Source organism: Acanthopagrus latus, chromosome 20, assembly GCF_904848185.1.
Source record: "Acanthopagrus latus isolate v.2019 chromosome 20, fAcaLat1.1, whole genome shotgun sequence".
NCBI lineage: Eukaryota > Metazoa > Chordata > Actinopteri > Spariformes > Sparidae > Acanthopagrus > Acanthopagrus latus.
Genome location: NC_051058.1, coordinates 2,410,949 through 2,429,911, shown reverse-complemented (window position 1 = coordinate 2,429,911; position 18,963 = coordinate 2,410,949). Strand labels below are relative to the sequence as shown.

At 43.6% G+C, this 18,963-nt stretch overlaps 2 protein-coding genes across 2 annotated transcripts in view; one reads left to right on the top strand and one right to left on the bottom strand.

Annotated features, from left to right (window-relative positions):
- The window catches only part of LOC119009358 (myosin heavy chain, fast skeletal muscle-like), a 31,717-nt gene that overhangs the window by 2,824 nt on the left and 9,930 nt on the right, over positions 1-18,963 (top strand). The window contains exons 2-28 of the mRNA XM_037080509.1: positions 9,885-10,112; positions 10,194-10,337; positions 11,375-11,531; positions 11,626-11,653; positions 11,748-11,862; positions 11,962-12,054; positions 12,139-12,202; positions 12,269-12,367; positions 12,504-12,607; positions 12,688-12,826; positions 12,976-13,094; positions 13,683-13,832; positions 13,913-14,083; positions 14,183-14,489; positions 14,567-14,649; positions 14,763-14,850; positions 14,941-15,058; positions 15,138-15,261; positions 16,081-16,217; positions 16,345-16,600; positions 16,818-17,060; positions 17,139-17,315; positions 17,448-17,593; positions 17,682-17,772; positions 17,857-18,246; positions 18,348-18,474; positions 18,561-18,679. Of these exons, the coding sequence (XP_036936404.1) occupies positions 9,885-10,112; positions 10,194-10,337; positions 11,375-11,531; positions 11,626-11,653; positions 11,748-11,862; positions 11,962-12,054; positions 12,139-12,202; positions 12,269-12,367; positions 12,504-12,607; positions 12,688-12,826; positions 12,976-13,094; positions 13,683-13,832; positions 13,913-14,083; positions 14,183-14,489; positions 14,567-14,649; positions 14,763-14,850; positions 14,941-15,058; positions 15,138-15,261; positions 16,081-16,217; positions 16,345-16,600; positions 16,818-17,060; positions 17,139-17,315; positions 17,448-17,593; positions 17,682-17,772; positions 17,857-18,246; positions 18,348-18,474; positions 18,561-18,679 (4,017 nt within the window). The remainder of the gene's footprint in view (positions 1-9,884; positions 10,113-10,193; positions 10,338-11,374; positions 11,532-11,625; positions 11,654-11,747; positions 11,863-11,961; positions 12,055-12,138; positions 12,203-12,268; positions 12,368-12,503; positions 12,608-12,687; positions 12,827-12,975; positions 13,095-13,682; positions 13,833-13,912; positions 14,084-14,182; positions 14,490-14,566; positions 14,650-14,762; positions 14,851-14,940; positions 15,059-15,137; positions 15,262-16,080; positions 16,218-16,344; positions 16,601-16,817; positions 17,061-17,138; positions 17,316-17,447; positions 17,594-17,681; positions 17,773-17,856; positions 18,247-18,347; positions 18,475-18,560; positions 18,680-18,963) is intronic.
- On the bottom strand, positions 1,556-5,423 carry rsph1 (radial spoke head component 1). Its single transcript, XM_037080540.1, has 8 exons — positions 5,207-5,423; positions 5,002-5,115; positions 4,112-4,217; positions 3,915-4,005; positions 3,604-3,739; positions 2,957-3,028; positions 2,159-2,267; positions 1,556-1,698 (listed from the first exon to the last, which is right to left on the bottom strand). The coding sequence occupies exons 1-8, from the start codon at positions 5,339-5,341 to the stop codon at positions 1,643-1,645; spliced, it is 819 nt and encodes a 272-aa protein (XP_036936435.1). The 5' UTR covers positions 5,342-5,423; the 3' UTR covers positions 1,556-1,642.

The window sequence follows — 18,963 nt, the reverse complement described above, 5'->3', positions numbered from 1 at the left end:
TAAGTCACCTGAGGAAAATAGTACCCCTTCATATAGGCTACCGCTAATGAATGCAAAACAGTGTTTCCAACCGTTTCTCTCTCTTAATGGCGAATGATTTGTTACTGTGTCAGGTGACAGAAGAAGCAGCACAGCCGTCCTCTTTATCAGACAGCGGTGGAGTGGCAGGGTCACAGCAGCAGGTGAACTTGAATGAGGACACGGTGGGCTACTTTAATTTTAAGTGTTAGCTAGTTGTAATATTTAAAGTAGGCCTAGTGAATACTACTGATCTCTATGTATAATGCAAAGTTTAACGCAGTGGTTTGCACTATAATGTAATGAAATGCACTATGACTGAAGTAAAGTTCAGATATTGTTATTACACAGCCTCCTCCTCTGTCATTAGAGTCATTACACTGCTTAACAACGTATACAATTTTTTCTCCCCTGGTGGCGGTGCATGGTGGAGGTGGGGCGTGACTGGCTATGTCCCCACCAATGTCAAAATTAAACCTACACCCTTGCTACATGCACCAGTGAAATGAACTGTTAAAACTGAAGGTGTATAGGGTCTTGGGTTTTAAGGGGTTCAAAAAAGGACCCACTTTCCCTCATTAGACTGACATGAGGCAGCCAAGATGACACAATTCAGATTCAGAATGGGTGAGAGAGCTGGCTGGGTGTCATTCCCCACCTCTTTCAGGCTAGCACAAAAGAGCGTAGCCACACCATGATTGGCTGGGAGGGGAATGCCCCAAGCCGCTTCCACTCCTCGATCAGGAGTCAGTGCCCACCACCCTGCACCCAGGTGATCTGAATCCCCTGCCATCTGTCCAGAGGGGTTATGAAAATCAGACCAAAACAAAGATAGCAAGTCTTAAACAAAGGGACTGTTACAAATGTGTATGTTTTAACACAACAGACACTTACTGCTCTGTGAGCTGGTGCTTCACAGCTGCAGCCTGTTGCACTGTTATCTGTCTGGTTAGCTTGATTATAAAGACATCCTCCCGCTGCAGCTTCTGCCATTATGCTGCTTTGAACAGTCATGTGGAGGAGTGGCTGTGGTAGAACCACAGAGTGCCAGCAGACCTGGACGAGCTGTCCAATAGCCTCATAAGGTAAAAATAATTAATCGATTAATAAAAGCAGAACTGCCCACGGACACTTGCTGGACTGACCAAACTCCTGGTTAAACAGTTATATAGGACATTGTTACAGAGGACCTCAGTGACCTCATAGCTGGCTACAGCAGTGAATACAATAGTACAAAGGATACTCAAAGACAACACCCACCCAGCCACAGTCTGTTCACCCTGTTGCCGTGTACCACCAGACTACAGAGCAGATTCAATACAGAGGCTATGAAACTTGATTAGTATTTCTTAATTAGTCTGTATAGTTTCTGACACTGTTTTCCCTCTTCACTTCATAAAAATGCTGTAGCTCTGTTAGGTGCCACAGAGGGGCACTGCACTATCTGAAGCACGCAATGTATGCATCCATGATAACAAATGTAGGAAATGGAAAAAATACAACCAGAGATCTAATAAAAAAACATTGAAGATGCTAGCTTAATAGATGTATTAACACATTTATTGAAATATCTGTTATTTAGCTTTGTAGACAAAGGCTTGAAAGATGCAGGGTTGTGTATCTTTCACGCAGGCTGACTCTCTGCCTCCTCCTTTGCTGGAGCTGTTTCCTTTTCCCCAGCTGATAAAAGGAAACATACATTAAAAAAAAAGTGTGACTGAAGAGCAGATTTTAGTACTTTATCATTTTCTTGGTCTCAGTGTTGTGTTATTGCTCTTTTTACTTTAGCCCTGTTTCAGACCAAACCAGGCATTGCAGGATGGTGTGGCGGTGCAGGAGCATCTTCCATAAATACAGTCATATAAGACATTTTAAGGCACACAGTTGGTTTTCTTTCACATATAAACAGGGATCTGAAACAATGTTAAGAGCTGTGTAGGAATAAGCAATACAGAAACAAGTTGAATGAATCAACAAAATGTGATTTTCTGTGTATTTTTTAAAATATCCTAAACAACAGAGTTTACTTGGTGGCTAATAAAAAGTATCTTACATGACTGGGATTCTGTTGGTGTTATTTTGACACATGACCTCAGTATCTTTTAAATCCTGGGTGTCATATTGGGTTGCTGACGTTCACCTGAAGTCTCTTTGCCTGGAGTCCACAGCGTCAGGCCGGTGACACACTTGGGGATCCACGTGACGATGGCGGTGGAGGCTAACTCACCCCACTCGCCCTCAGCTACGTCCTGCAAAGAATGGAGGGAAAAGGAGACTAAGCTTCACAATTTTGTGTGCAGAGAAGAAATCCACTAGAATGAATCATTTCGACACATTTTGGCTTCCACTGCATGTAAATTGCACATATATGTCCATCTTGATGCTTTCACAAACAACAGTAGACCTCAGAGTGTGTTCAGTTTTTGTTGTGCAAACTCCACACTCACTAAAGATTGCACACATTACATGCATCCAGAGCTTCTTATATAGTCACCCGTGCTGATCACATCATGCATATCAAGTCAAACATGCGCTTAAGGACAGGCAAATGTTCACACAAAAAAGATAATCATACTTCTGGCAGAATTTTCAATAACATTAATGAATTCTTATACGTGCAAAGACACAAGATCATGATGTTTCTGAGAGATCTATCAGCAGCAGCTGCCTACAGACGGTGGAAGCACCTCCCCATCTCCTCCTGAGGCTCCTAAGGTGCGATAACCGTCCCTGGAGCCCGGGTACGGTGACCTCTGTGTATTCATATTTGTACTGTTCTCCTCAACGTTCGCTGGCTGGAGTTTTAATCAAGAGAGTTGTCATGGTTATCATCTGACTTTCCAAAGTTCCAGCTCTCCAGGTTATGGTCAGTAAGTGAAGTACGTACAGTTTAAAGTTAAATCAGATGAAAAAATTGGCGGTGCTAATGCTGAGTTACCTGCTCTGCATGGTGGAATTCACCGTGCTGCTCACACCCAGAGTCAAACACATACTTCCCCGGGCCATAAGGCTGCAAAATCAGAATGAGATGGCAGAGACAGGGAATGAATCTTCTTTGAGAAAGGCCATGTTTACAAATCACTACAATAGGAAATAATAATTTAAAGGCGTAATATGTGGGATCTGTCAGTTGCTGTTTAAAAGCAAGAAGCAAAGCAAAGTCGGTCCGGGCTCGACGAGACCAGCAGGAGCCAAGCAGTGAGTAAGAGAAATAAAACATCATTTCCCGACTGTTGCACAGCAGATTTTGTGTGAATTCAGTCACAGTGCATGCTTCATACTGTCCACTGTTTACCTCTCTTATCTGCATATGTGTGTGTTTGTGTGTGTTTATGCTGCCCCCTACAGTTTGGAGCCAACTTTGAATTCTGTTCATTTCTTGTGAATAACACTAACTTTGGCCAACCCGAGGGTTTACATTGAACTGAAAGCTGAGCTACTATAACAGCTAATATTCTGTGTCTACCCTGTTACTCATCTGACGAAGGCTGGCTTCCTCTAGCTCTACTCTGGCCAAGATATTCAATATTTTTACTAATCATTGCCCAGGCATTCAGTGAAGAAGTAATCAAAAGCATAACTTACATTATTGTTGACAAAGTTACCCATGTATCTGTGGTTGGGATGGATGAACTCTCCAGCTGACTCCATCTTTCCATTCACCCATGAGCCCTTGTACTTTGAGCCAGTTTCGTAGTAGTGATAAGTTCCCTGGCCATGCCTGGCAATGAGATGACACAGAGGATTTCATATTCTCATGCATTTAGATTTAGAGTTTAAATAAAAGGCGCGAGGCAGGCTTTAAGCCACACGAGGACATGGCTGGATGCAAACCGGCACTAGAGTATGAGCTTTCAGAAATGAAAACTACAAACACGTCAGTGATACCCACTGACCTCACGTGATGCAGCCACTCTCCATCATACGTGTCTCCATTGGAGTAGGTGTAGACACCACGACCCTGTCTCAGGTCCTCCACCCAGGACCCTGACAGACAAGAGATACAACAGCAGAAGTTCAGTTTCAGAGGCTTCACTAATGAAATACCGGAGCTGGCAATTATCTGAACTCGTATTCTCTGACGTTATTGTACCTTCATATTTTGAGCCATCTGGATAGTAGAAGGTGCCCTGTCCATGTTTCAGGTTCTGGTAATAATCTCCGACATACCTCGAGCCATTCTTGAAGCAATATGTCCCCTGTCAGACAAAACAAATATAGATTAGTCACACAGACAATTATCTACCCATGCAAAGGTTGTGGACACAATAGAAATATTGTTTGCATCATAGACTTACATGGATCTAATAGTCAACAGAGAATGTGAGACATTGCTGTAATTCAAAGTCTACAATGACCTTTAACGAAGCTGCTTCAGGTATATTAAAACATTGTTGACATCCTGTACATGGTCTAATTGCTGGGTTTGTGTACAAAGGACTCAGTGTGCTGTGTTCGCTTAGTCCCAGTTGGACTTGTAACGTTAGTCTCTGTTGAACCTATAGCCTCTGCTGGACCTGTAACGTTAGTCTCTGTTGGACCTGTAGCCTCTGTTGGACCTGTAACGTTAGTCTCTGTTGGACCTGTAGCCTCTGTTGGACCTGTAACGTTAGTCTCTGTTGGACCTGTAGCCTCTGTTGGACCTGTAGCCTCTGTTGGACCTGTAAGGTAGCCTCTGTTGGACCTGTAGCCTCTGTTGGACCTGTAGCCTCTGTTGGACCTGTAACGTTAGCCTCTGTTGGACCTGTAGCCTCTGTTGGACCTGTAGCCTCTGTTGGACCTGTAAGGTAGCCTCTGTTGGACCTGTAGCCTCTGCTGGACCTGTAGCCTCTGTTGGACCTGTAGCCTCTGTTGGACCTGTAAGGTAGCCTCTGTTGGACCTGTAGCCTCTGCTGGACCTGTGGCCTCTGTTGGACCTGTGGCCTCTGTTGGACCTGTAACCCCTGCTGAACCCATGGTCTCAGTGTCTGGTCAGAAACCTACCTCTCCCTGTCTTTTGCCCCTCTCGTACTGTCCCTGGTAGACGTCTCCGTTCGGCAGAAGAGCTTTCCCGACTCCGTGCCTCTCCCCTGCTTCGTTTCTGTCCCCTTCATATTCCTGCTCGTACAAACGCACAGAGACATGAAGAGCGGCAGATTAACGACAGCTAACGTTAGCACAGATTAGCATCTGTATTATCAGCTCTCACCCCGAGTTTACTGCGCTCGTCATCAAACTCATCAGATCCAGCCTCCGACATTGTTTCTGCGTTAGGGTGAACGACAACCGAAGCTCGTGCGCTACGGTTATTAGTTACAGTTGTTTGTTGTTGCCATGTCAACATCAGTCCCACGTCACTCAGAGCTGTTCAGTTCCCGCTGAGCGTCCAGGAGCAGCAGCGTCCCTCCACCACACAGACTCAGCCTGCTTTGCAGCTTGGTGACTGTCCGTCTTTGAGAATATCTGGCGAGTATAAAGGTGACAACAGGAGGCATTAGCTTTGTCAGCCTTTGTAAATTTAAGCCTTTACTTGCTGAAAACCACCTCCTGGAGACTGGAGCGATAGGCCTACATAGCTTTCACTGGACAGTAAGTAACATTCACTGTCGTTTATCTCTTAGGCATGAACAGAAAGACCTTTCTAAGAAGCAGAGAACCGTAATATCCCAAAGTTACATGTTCTACATTATTCCATGACTGTGGTGGTCATATATCAAGGCCCAACCAGGTGCATCATGGTCCTACAGCCAGTCCTCCTACCTACAGTATGTAACCCAGTGTTACCCACACACCCAAACAGACATAAAAACTAAACTAACTGGACAAAACACTACACACTAAACAAGAACATGATGAAACTAAACGCACAACTGGTAAAAGAAAATACAATCAAGCTCTAATCTGAATAAACTAAACATATAGTATATAAAAAAAGTACACTTGTTATTGGCAAAACTAGAGAACTAACTCTAGTTTTATCTAATCCACTCACTGAGCAATTTTCATTTAACCACCATCTTTGTCTGACATGCAGTCCCTGTCACATATCCAGGAGTGCCACATCACTTCTCTCTAAGCTACCACCCTCTGTAACTGTACTGTAATTACAAAGGTTCATGTTTAGACTGTAAAGCTACATGGGGAATTAATACTTATGAAAATGTTACTTTAAGCCAATTCAGACGTTTCAAATAGGAACAAAAAATACAAAAAAGATCGGATGAGTGATGACTATGTTGCATAAAATGGGCCCCTTGTGTGCCCCTGAGGAAGATAAAACAAGATATGGTGGCCTAATGTGCAAGACAATCTAATAAAGTTCCCTTTAGGTTGCCCCTCCAGTGGAGAAAACATGATGCAGTGCCATATCGGCTGCACAATATGCTAGAAAATAAGTGAGCCTCTGCATGCCTTTAAATGGTTAAACAGTTTGTGTCTCCCTATGTGTTTTTATTACAGAGGTGTAGTTGTCATATTTCAAATCTGACAACATAATAAAACCATCTGAATCTTAATAAGCGTTCATCATAAATGTGTACACACCTGTTTCTCGCAGCATACAGACATCTTTTTATGTTTATGTCGGCCATCGCCAAGCAGCTCATAACATGTGCGCTAAGTCACTACCATTATCTACGGCTATCTATAATGCACGAGATGCTGCTTTCAAGTGCCTGTGGTTTCTAAGCGGTGACACCGCAAAGAAATGAACATTTCCTGATATTACTCCTTAGGTCAGAATATAATGCTATTTAAAAATGGCTGCGATAATCGTATTGACAGATGAGCATTGTAAGATGAACCACTAGATGCTGAAGACCATGCAGTATCCATCAGGACTGACAGTATGTGTGAATGGAAACAAATCTGGATTAATTCATTAATTGGATCAACAGAATTGTCTAGAATATGTTTTCATATAAATCTGCTCAGCATATCAAAATGTATTGCTTGGATGCATTGTCGGTGTTGATTACAGTTATGGATAATGATTAAAGAGTTCTAGCAGAGAGAGGAGCAGTTGTTAACAGCTGTCCATTAATTGAAATCAAAGTGCATCGGTGACAGATAATGGACGGTGTGACCTCTGCTAAGCAGCCCTTTATTTAGACAACTTGAACTTGACTTGACATTAACTCATAAGCCATGAGATTTTGCCATCTGTTGCTTTAAAGATTAAAATGAACCCTGGTTGAAATCCACCACATTCGCTCTGGCTTTCTGAGACTCATGAGGAGGCCTTATTCAAAATGTCTGAAGCTATGATTCAATCAATAGAAACTCACATGCCGGTTAAAAAAGGCAAGTGAAAGTCAGTTTGTGGCTGCAGTGATTATCCACATTGCATCATTGTCCTCACGCTGAGTGTCAGTGTCCCTTTGAGGACGGTCCCCAAGAATATCTCACTCCTGATTAATTCCCTAAAGTAGCTCACATTTAAGATGGAGGCAGCGTAACTCATAGGTTCATTGGCTGCTTGTTCATGATTTAGCACCCTCCTTGTCAGTTTACAGCCGTCTAATCTCCCGATCGTGGCACACATGAGTGACAGTTTGAAGACCTGACTTCACTCACGAGTTGTTTACTCATTTAATGCCCTGTTACAATGGTACTGATGTTGGGCTGGTGTGTAAGAAAAAGTCATAAGCGAAAGTTGGAGAGCATCTTGTTGGGATTTCTTTTATGAAATCAGAGGATCACATGTCATGCTCATGTCTGTGTGTTAGATGCAGAGCTGGAGCTGGGATGTGGTTAGCTTGGCATAGAGAGTGGAAACAGAGGAAACTGCTCCTGCGAAAATTAAAAGCCAAGCAACACCTTTAAATTTCACTAATTATAACGTGCAGTTACGTGTTTAAAGGAGCTAAGGAACTTTCATGTTTTTGTTGGATCTGGCCGCCCCTGTGGAGCATCACTGCACTTGTGATTAAGATCTTGATCTCACTAACTTGTGCATTTGTTTTTAAAGCAAGTAAAAGAAAGGTGCAACATGTTGCTGTGTAAACTTTCCAGGACTAAGCAGGTGTATCTTTTTTATATTTGAACACAGACAGGCTTCCTGTACCCCAGTTTAAAACACACAGTAATGGTCTGCCTCACATCCTGGTTGTTTACTTATATTTTTAATATTTCTGAAAATGTTCAACTGTTGTCTTTGAATGCAGAATATGGAACTTCAGCCACTAGGGGTCTATATATGAACGGACTAGAAGTAGTTATATTATATTTATATATGCAGATATTTTAGTGCAGAAATGTTACACCTGACATCTTAAAGTTAAAGTATTTTTTATACAGTCTATTATTTGCCTCACTGTTCTACAGTGTCCCTCTTTGGGAGATGATGGCAGGAGAAAAGAGGGGACTCCAAATCTCTGACACGACCATTAGTCCACTGTAATCCCTAAAGCCGTCCTCATCAGCTGTGTCTTTATTTATAAGTCTGTAACAGCAATCACGGTGGTCACAGATACATTTTGTGTAATAGTTCAAAACAGTTTATAAGCCTCGGAGACTGTTTGATTGGACTTTTGTTTCAAATGTAAGTCAAATCAAAAACCTGTTGCTTAGACACATGGCACGAAAAACAGATTCCAGCATAATTTTCATTGACATTTTTATGAAAATGAGGCGTTACCATGCATTCTGTAATTACACTGTATTTTAACCCCTGGTATACATACTCTGCCTCCTTCCCCGATGCTGCTGCTGCTGCCGCTCCTCTCCAGGTCACTCTTCCTCTGGAGCAGCTCTTCGCTACCGTTGTCCTCTGGGCCAGTTAGGCAGAGTGGACAGGTCAGTGCCTGCTGGGCTGCCCTGCTGCCGGTGCACTGACTGACCCAGAGACAGCCGAGGACAGGCACTGGGGCGTTGGTGCAGTTCTCACTGTTCTCCTATGTCTGTCAGATTCATTCAGTTTCTGCGATGGGAAAATGGCACCTAGAAGTTGAACTTGGCACCTTTTTTTATCTACTCTAATCAAAAACTTGTTGGATGTATTCAGCACAGAGTACTAGAACCAATATAATGCAAAAAAGGCAGACGCAAGCCAATCAGAGGCAGAGTAACGTGGGACTGGGAAGTGTAGCAAAAAAGTCACTCATAAAATACTCGTTAAATATTATTTCATTTCATATTTTCCATTCCATTGGAGTAGTAATTTTCTTCATGAGAATTAGATGACAAGATTGATACCACCCCCCCTTGTACTGGCTCCCGAGTGTCACAGACCACTGTAAACTTGTACGTATATAACAAATGACTTAACGTTGTGGATATTCCAGTTTATAATTCTGTTACAGCTGCTTTTAGCGGAGATCATCTTTAATCGCACTGTGTGGTTCTTAATCTTTGGAACACAGGAACGAAGATGCTAAACAAACACTGTGTCAGTCGCTGCACGCACGGAACATTTCAGCATCTCTGTGATGCTGGCTGTCTGGCAGAGGTCACCCTCCTTTGGCATTCATTCTTTTCTTGAGCTGCAGTTGCTCCCTGCCACAGATTTATAACAAAAGCTCTGCGACACCTCCATGATATGGCATGCCAAGCTAATCACTTCTCTCCACCCACATTCATTTGCGGCTTTGACCTAAATATAGGCGTTTGTTGTGTCTCCTAAGGCACCGAGGGGGGACCTTATAAAAGCAGTAAGGGTCAAAGCCGTGCACATGTTTCGGCTGGGACTGCTGCTGGTGAGGGCGTGCTTCTGTGTCATTGTTGTGTGGGTGTGATAGATACTGACTTCACTGGCATCTCGTTTGTGATTCAGGTGGAGGATACAGAAACATACCTTCTATAGCCCACAGAGGTAAGAGTTGGTATTGATTATGATGAATGATAATGATTATTCTAGCATCCCTAACCTTTAACCCTGGATCTTTCAGTTCCCTCTGGGCTGTGTTGCAGAGATGAGTTCGGATGCTGAGATGGCTGTGTTTGGGGAGGCTGCCCCGTACCTGAGGAGACCTGAAAGAGAGAGAATCGAAGCCCAAAATCGTCCCTTTGATGCCAAAACTGCAGTGTTTGTGGTGGACCCAAAGGAGCTGTTTGTCAAAGGCACTCTGCAAAGCAAAGACGGCGGCAAAGCCACCGTGAAAACTAACGCAGGACAGGTGTGTTCGCAGTGGACGAGGCTAATCATCCATGCACTCTCCATATCGTTCTGCTGATGACGAGCTCATCTCTCCTCACAGGTTGTTTCGGTGAAGGATGATGAAATCTTCCCCATGAACCCGCCCAAGTTCGACAAGATCGAGGACATGGCCATGATGACCCACCTCAACGAGGCCGCCGTGCTGTACAACCTCAAAGAGCGTTACGCAGCGTGGATGATCTATGTGAGTAGTGCAGCGCTTACCGTAGCTGATGGTGGTCATTCTCACACGATGCCGGAGGAGCTGTCGCTCAACCGACACCATGCAGACCAACATCAGAGCTGCAGTAACAGTAGAAAGATTTTAGATTTTAAGAAAGAAACCAGATAATGTCAGACTGCTACCCCATAGCCACATGTAAAAAGAAAAGTCCACGTGATGCATCAAGCGGTTCTCTGTGCTTGCTGCAAAGAGCATCAGCAATTCATTGCCAAGAGAAGAGATTCACTTTTTTTTTCAATTGGTACTGTTTTGAAAGTGCTGTGCACAAGTGTGCATTTCAAAAGATGTCGATAATTTCAAAAAAATTATGCCTAAAACACTGTCATTAAGTATTCTATTTACAAGTACATGAAAAATAATAAATACATAAACAAACAATAACTTAATCTGATAAAACTGAATTAATTTAAATGTAATAAGAATCAGAATCAGAAATCCTTTAATGTCCCGCAGACGGGGAAATTTGTTTGTCGCAGCAGCATCAGAATGTTACAAGAACAAGGGCAATAGCAAAATAGACAATATAAAATAGACAATAAAATTAAAAAGGAAAGGAAATAGTATAATAATAGTATAATAATAATAAAAATGACGTATATACATATTTACATGATATAGTGCAAGAATGAACAGCAAATATTTATATACAGATTTTAAATATAGACAGTAAATACGGGTGTTGAAATGAGTTTGTACAGACATAAATTTAAACTTAAAACTAAATGTAATTAAATTAAAAAATAATTACATAAACCTGTTGTGATAATTTAGTTATGATATATACAGGTAAGGGGAGCTTCTATTTAAACATCCAACACAATGTGTGACTGTAAATATTATACGCAAAAGTACTGCATTTCACATTGGTTATTCTGTCTCATGTAAGAAACTTTCTGAAAAGAAAGTTGTCTTATTTAACACAAACTCCAAATATATTTTGACCATCAAATCACCAAATAATTGTTTCCCCAAACAAATGTTTTTTTTTCACTTTTCAGACCTACTCTGGGCTCTTCTGTGTCACTGTGAACCCTTACAAGTGGCTCCCAGTGTACAACCAAGAGGTCGTGGTGGCCTACAGGGGCAAAAAGCGCCAGGAGGCTCCACCTCACATCTTCTCCATCTCCGACAACGCCTATCAGTTCATGCTCACTGGTGAACTCAAATTGTTGTTACATTCCTTTACATATAAATTTCTGATGCAATGCCAGGTGTCATTCTGACATGACTGTGGTGTCATCTGTTGTAGATAGGGAAAACCAGTCCATCCTTATCACGTAAGCTGCATGTTGATCCAAATGCTTCAGCCTGTGTTTGATACTTTTTGTCATAAGGGGAAATAAAACATTTCCGGTGTGTCTTGTTCCGCAGCGGAGAATCTGGTGCGGGAAAGACGGTCAACACCAAACGAGTCATCCAGTACTTTGCAACAATCGCGGGGACTGCGGACAGGAAGAAAGATGCTGCCGCCTCTGGAAAATTACATGTAATATGAGAAAGAATTGATGCTTTTTTTAGTTGACTTCTAACGTTTCAATGCACACACCTGTAACCAAATCATGTGTCATCTGCGTGGTTTCTGCAGGGGAATCTGGAAGACCAGATCATCTCTGCTAACCCACTGCTGGAGGCCTTTGGGAATGCCAAAACTGTCAGGAATGATAACTCTTCCCGTTTCGTGAGTTGAAAGATAGGGATTCTGCTGGTGCCAGTAACTGATTGACCAGCCTCTTTCCTTTATATGTATTGTTTTGTTTTTCAGGGCAAATTCATAAGAATCCACTTTGGTACCACAGGGAAACTGTCCTCCGCCGACATTGAAACTTGTGAGTTCACAACGCAATAGAGACATGCAATGTTTTGTTCGAGGCTCATCCAGTTTTACTTCACAGACTTGCTGGAAAAATCCAGAGTAACGTTTCAGCTGGCTGCGGAGAGGAGTTACCATATTTTCTACCAGATCATGTCCAACAAGAAGCCCGAGCTCATAGGTAACACAAGAGAGATCAGTGTGTAACAGTGCGACTGTATGCATGTGTCTCATTGTTTGTGTTCTAAGTGAAATCGTACGCGAAGTGTGTGATTTACAAGGCTCGGATGTGACTGGCTGATTACTTTTCCATGCAGAGACACTCCTCATCACCACCAACCCCTACGACTTCCCGTTTGTGAGCCAAGGGGAGATCTGCGTGGCCAGCATTGATGACAGCGAGGAGCTGATGGCCACGGATGTGAGTTACAACCTTTTCTTATTCCTTCACTGTTAGTTTTCACTGGTCCTTACATCAGCCTGGTGGTGATGTACTTCCAGAGTGCTATTGACATCCTGGGCTTCACTGGAGAGGAGAGGATTGGCATCTACAAGCTCACAGGTGCTGTGATGCATTACGGGAATATGAAGTTCAAGCAAAGGCAGAGAGAGGAGCAAGCAGAGCCAGACGGGACAGAGGGTGAGCTGGATTTACTTTCATCTTTGAATCCCTTGTTTCTTCTCATGATTGTAGTTATTATCATACATGGATTCTTCTGATCTAACTTATCCTCTCTCCTTTCACACTTCGCTTCATAGTTCTCTGACTTGATCTTTTTCTCTGACCAGTGGCTGACAAAGCAGCTTACCTGATGGGTCTGAACTCTGCTGACCTGCTGAAAGCTCTGTGTTACCCCAGAGTGAAGGTTGGCAACGAGTATGTGACCAAAGGGCAGACAGTTCAGCAGGTACTATGAATTTAATGTCGCCACTTATAAGAGCACATTACTCCTTAAAATGTTCACCAAAATAAGCTTATCTTAAACTGACTGTAGCTAATACTGTGGAGCTGGGAGAAAACACATGTCCAAAACAGCCTCAAAGCTGTGCTAACCGGTATCAAGTCCCAGCAGGAGGCAGTTTTCAGTGAAACAGCTCTGATATACAGATATTTGGAAGCCATTTTGAACCATTTAAGTTAAGTACCACGTTGCAGCCACCAACTGGTGGATCTCCAACATGTCGTCCACAGCTCCATTCAAATATTATTTGATACATTATTGACCCAGAAGTTGATTATTATGGCTTTAATGACTCACACAGTAGGCCTGGGTCATAAACGACTCCATTTATGGCAGTTTATGAGCAGTAGCTTTGCAGGTAAACACACCAATCTCCGAGACCCTTCTGCCGGTCTTCTGCCGTTCCTCTCTGGGTTCGCGGTTCAGGAGCCACTCTTCGCTGCTACTGCAGTGTCTCTGAGCTTGTTAGGTTGAGCAGACAGGCAGGGTGGCAGAGCAGCAGAAACTCACTGGGAACTCACTGTCATTGCGCAGGTCTACAACTCTATCGGTGCTCTGGCCAAATCCGTCTATGAGAAGATGTTTATGTGGATGGTCCTCCGCATTAACCAGATGCTGGACACCAAGCAGCCCAGGCAGTTCTTCATCGGGGTCCTGGACATTGCTGGGTTTGAAATCTTTGACGTAAGTCGCCATGAAGCAAAGATTTTTGCTGGAATTTCTTACGAATGAAGTCGTTCTACTCTAAAAGTTTTGCGTTGCAGTACAACAGTCTGGAACAGCTGTGCATCAATTTCACCAATGAGAAACTGCAACAGTTTTTCAACCACCACATGTTCGTGCTGGAGCAAGAGGAGTATAAGAAGGAAGGCATCGAGTGGGAGTTCATTGACTTTGGGATGGACCTGGCTGCCTGTATAGAGCTCATTGAAAAGGTTACTTTACATGGATACGATGTTGTGCAATGTCACAGAAATACATGCCTCCGCAGAATGACTTTATATGTTACAACGGAGTTGTTCCTTCCTCATCAGCCAATGGGCATCTTTTCCATCCTCGAAGAGGAGTGTATGTTCCCCAAAGCATCCGACACCACCTTCAAAAACAAGCTGTATGACCAACATCTGGGAAAATCCGGCAACTTCCAGAAGCCCAAGCCTGTCAAAGGCAAGGCTGAGGCTCACTTCTCCCTGGTGCATTATGCTGGCACTGTGGACTACAGCATCACGGGCTGGCTGGACAAGAACAAGGACCCGCTGAATGATACTGTAGTCCAGCTCTACCAGAAAGCTAGCCTCAAACTACTGGCTTTCCTATATTCTAACTATTCCACAGCTGATGGTAAGAATCTGAAAGAATGTGTTCACCTTAAGGTCTATCTGTATGACGTAGATAAAAAAAAAAACATCTTCTTCTAGATGCTACCGGTGGAGCCGGTGCCTCTAAGAAAGCAGCAAAGAAGAAGGGCTCGTCCTTCCAGACTGTGTCAGCCCTCTTCCGGGTAACTGCATACTGAAATAATAATGTATTCCCTTGAGTAATTACAAATAGTAAAGCAAGGAAATTATGGCTCAGCTTTTGTGCGACAGTGTAGTGACTGATTATCTCTAACAGGAGAATCTGGGAAAGCTGATGACAAACCTTAAGAGCACCCATCCTCATTTTGTTCGGTGTTTAATTCCAAATGAGACTAAAACTCCAGGTAAGTGTCATATGATAAACACTCTTTATCAGACTATTTAAATCATGTCTCAGGCAGTGTGATGCTAATGTGGCTGTGGCTGACCTTTAGGCATTATGGAGCACCACCTTGTCATCCATCAGCTGCGATGCAACGGTGTGCTGGAAGGAATCAGGATCTGTAGGAAGGGCTTCCCCAGTAGGATCCTGTACGGGGATTTCAAGCAAAGGTTAGAAGCAGAGGTCAGGTTGTTCGAGACTTCAAAAAACAAAAAAAAACCCATTCTCTAACAAGGGTTTGTCTTATAGGTACAAAGTACTGAATGCTAGTGTGATACCTGAGGGACAGTTCATTGACAACAAGAAAGCTGCTGAGAAGCTCTTGGGGTCTATCGATGTGGATCACACACAGTATAAGTTTGGGCACACCAAGGTAAATGATTCTGAGTGATGCAACAGGCCTCAGCGTGTTTGAGCTGTAGTGCTGCTGCCACTGCATCCAACGGTCCTGTTCAGTATGTGGCGCTGGCAAAGTGAGGCAACGCCTCTGTCACATGTGGACGGTTATTCACATTTGCCTGATTCCATATGTTGAAGGGACAGTTATACCCAAAATCAAAAACACGTGTTGTCCCTATTTCCTGTACAGTCGTGTTTTTTTTATCCTCTAGATAGTTTCGGTGTGTGTTGTCAAGTTTTGTAGATATCAGCTGCAAAGATGTCAGCCTTCTATCCAGTATAAGGGAACTATACAGCATTCTGCTTGTGAGGCTTCAAGAGCCAAACAAATCTCTGTCTCTTTTTCTCTTTCTTACTTTTTTATTATATTGTTTTTGTTTTTTCTACTGTAATCATTGTTTATTACAATTCCACTGTCCTTTGGCTGCTTTGAGGAAGACATTTTCCCATTTATGGGACATATGAAGGAAATTCTGATTCTGATTCTGATGGACAAGAGTTTCATGCTTGTGATGCAAACATTGGTAGCGTCCTTCTTGGTTGAGCTCCAAAGTCAGCTAGCCTCTTGTCCATGAGTAGATGCACACCTCCTTCTGACTGGCGATACAAAGACACATAGTTTAAAGTGAGAAACTGCACACAGGGTCTGTGGATTATCCTAAGTAAGCAGGTCAGGTTTTTGGCTCTTTGAGAATCACAAGCTGTATAGTTCTTTTGTACTGCGGAGAAGGCAGGTAATTTGATGTAGTGTTCGTGAGTGTCTCATGTTACGACCAAATGCTGTTTCCTGAAGGTGTTCTTCAAAGCTGGACTCTTGGGTCTGCTAGAAGAGATGAGGGATGAAAAACTGGCCTCTCTCATCACCATCACTCAGGCCTTGTGTCGTGGCTTCCTAAGAAGGAGGGAGTATCAGAAAATGATGGAGAGGAGGTAATCACAAGTATGGTAGATTAAAATCACTGATCACTTGTCACATGCACAATTATACTGTAGATCTGTATGGATGTACTTATTATTTCGAAGCCAAAAACTAAAAACAAACTCGTACACTTTCAAGAGAGTCCATTTACATCGTCCAATACAACATCCGCTCCTTCATGAATGTGAAACACTGGCCATGGATGAAGCTCTACTTTAAGATCAAGCCACTGTTGAGGAGCGCTGAGACCGAGAAGGAGATGGCCGCCATGAAAGTGGACTTCGCCAAGTGTAAGGAGGATTTAGCCAAAGCTGAGACCAAGAGGAAGGAGCTGGAAGCTAAAATGGTTTCATTGCTTCAGGAGAAGAACGACTTGAGTCTGCAGATTCAGTCTGTAAGTAGAGAGAGTGCACATGTTGCCAAGATGCTGCTGTTAATGTAAGTCACATGTGAGTTTCAGAGTGATATGTGTAGACCCAATTGTCACATCAAGGCTGCTTTATGTTTGTCTGGTCTTTATGAATACACTGTGTATTTTAGATGGAATGGGGAGGGACTGGTGTTGGGGTTTAAATGCAAACTGTGCTTTTTTTTTTTTCCCTCTTCAACAGGAAAGTGAGAGTCTGGCAGACGCAGAGGAACGATGTGAGGGGCTTATTAAGAACAAGATTTCACTGGAGGCCAAAACCAAAGAACTGAGCGAGAGACTGGAGGATGAGGAGGAGGTGAACGCCGAGCTAACTGCCAAGAAGAGGAAGCTGGAGGACGAGTGCTCCGAGCTGAAGAAAGACATCGATGACTTGGAGCTCACCTTGGCCAAAGTGGAGAAGGAAAAACATGCCACTGAAAACAAGGTGTGCATCCGCTGACCTGAACGCCAAGCCCACGCGCCCGAACACTGACTGACAGATTACGTTTTGCTTCACATTCAGGTGAAGAATCTGACCGAGGAGATGTCCTCTCTGGATGACACCATCGCCAAGTTGTCCAAGGAGAAGCTGGCCCTGCAGGAGGCCCACCAGCAGACACTGGAGGATCTGCAGGCCGAGGAAGACAAAGTCAGCTCTTTGACCAAGGCCAAGATCAAGCTGGAACAACAAGTAGATGATGTAAGCGTATGGCCTCTACCATTTGGAAGCTACAGTATGTAAAACTGAAACATGCTCTGACCAATGTTTTTACATATTTACATTGAAACTCCACCAATTGTACTCATTAAATGTGAGATCTGACTGTCTCAGCTTGAGGGCTCTCTGGAACAAGAAAAAAAGGTGCGGATGGATGTCGAGCGAGCCAAAAGAAAGCTTGAAGGCGATCTGAAACTGAGTCAAGAATCCATAATGGATTTGGAAAATGACAAGCAACAACTGGAAGAACGCCTTAAAAAGTATGTAGGGGTGCAGCAGTGTCTAAGCATCGTGACTGGTACATTACTGAACAAATTCACTAACAACAAGTTGTGGTTTTGCAAACAGGAAAGACTTTGAATTCAGCCAGCTTGTATGCAAGATCGAGGATGAGCAGAGTGTGGCGGCACAGTCTCAGAAGAGGATCAAGGAGCTTCAGGTACTTTAGAGACTGAAAAGGTTGGACTGAAAAAGTGCTGCAATCCAGTGAATGATGGTTGTTTTTTTGATGCTCTCTACCCAGGCCCGCATTGAGGAGCTGGAAGAGGAGATCGAGGTGGAGCGTGTCGCCAGGGCGAAGGTGGAAAAGCAGAGGTCCGACCTCTCCAGGGAGCTGGAGGAGATCAGTGAGAGGCTGGAGGAGGCCGGGGGAGCCACCGCCGCTCAGGTGGAGATGAACAAGAAGCGAGAGGCGGAGTTTCAGAAACTGAGACGAGACCTGGAGGAGTCGACGCTCCACCACGAGGCCACCGCTGCCGCTTTAAGAAAGAAACACGCCGACAGTGTGGCTGAGCTGGGAGAGCAGATCGACAACCTTCAGCGGGTCAAACAGAAGCTGGAGAAGGAGAAGAGTGAGTACAAGATGGAGATCGATGACCTGTCGAGCAACATAGAGGTCACGGTCAAGTCAAAGGTAAGCAGGCCAGTATGGACTGTGCACAGTATTCAGTATGTAGTTAAATGAATATGACAGTTTTTGTTTCTTTTTTCTTTTTTTTTAAATGAATATTACAGATTAATTATGAGAAGATGTGCCACGCTCTGGATGACCAGCTGGGAGACTACAAGACAAAACACGATGAGAACACTCGCCTGATCGCTGAGATCAACGCTCAGAGGGCAAAACTTCAGAACGAAAACGGTAAACGGCAGAGTTAAATCTCGTCGGAGAGACTCCCGGAGTCGAGCACTTTTCTCTCACACCGTGTCCTGAAAACTCTTCAACAGGTGAGCTCTCTCGTCTTCTTGAAGAGAAAGAAGCAATACTCTCTCAGATGCTGAGAGCTAAGATGGCCTTCGCTCAGCAAATTGAGGAGCTGAAGAGGCAGGTTGAAGAGGAAACGAAGGTTTGCTGCGTTACTGCGCTGTGCAACCAAACAATGACTGTCAGATCAATAATGTTTGAACATCAGGAGGATAACCAATTAGCTTTGTCTAGGTAGCGAGGACATTTTGAACTCCTAAGCTCAGCCAGGGTTAGTGGGAACAGTTAGCTTAGCTGAAAGGAACAGTTCACCCAAAATTGTAAATCCAGTCATCATCTCCTCCCGCCATGCTGATGAAGGTCAGGTGAAGTTTCGTAGTCCACAAAACATTTCTGGAGCTTCACATAAGCTCAGCAGCCTCACAC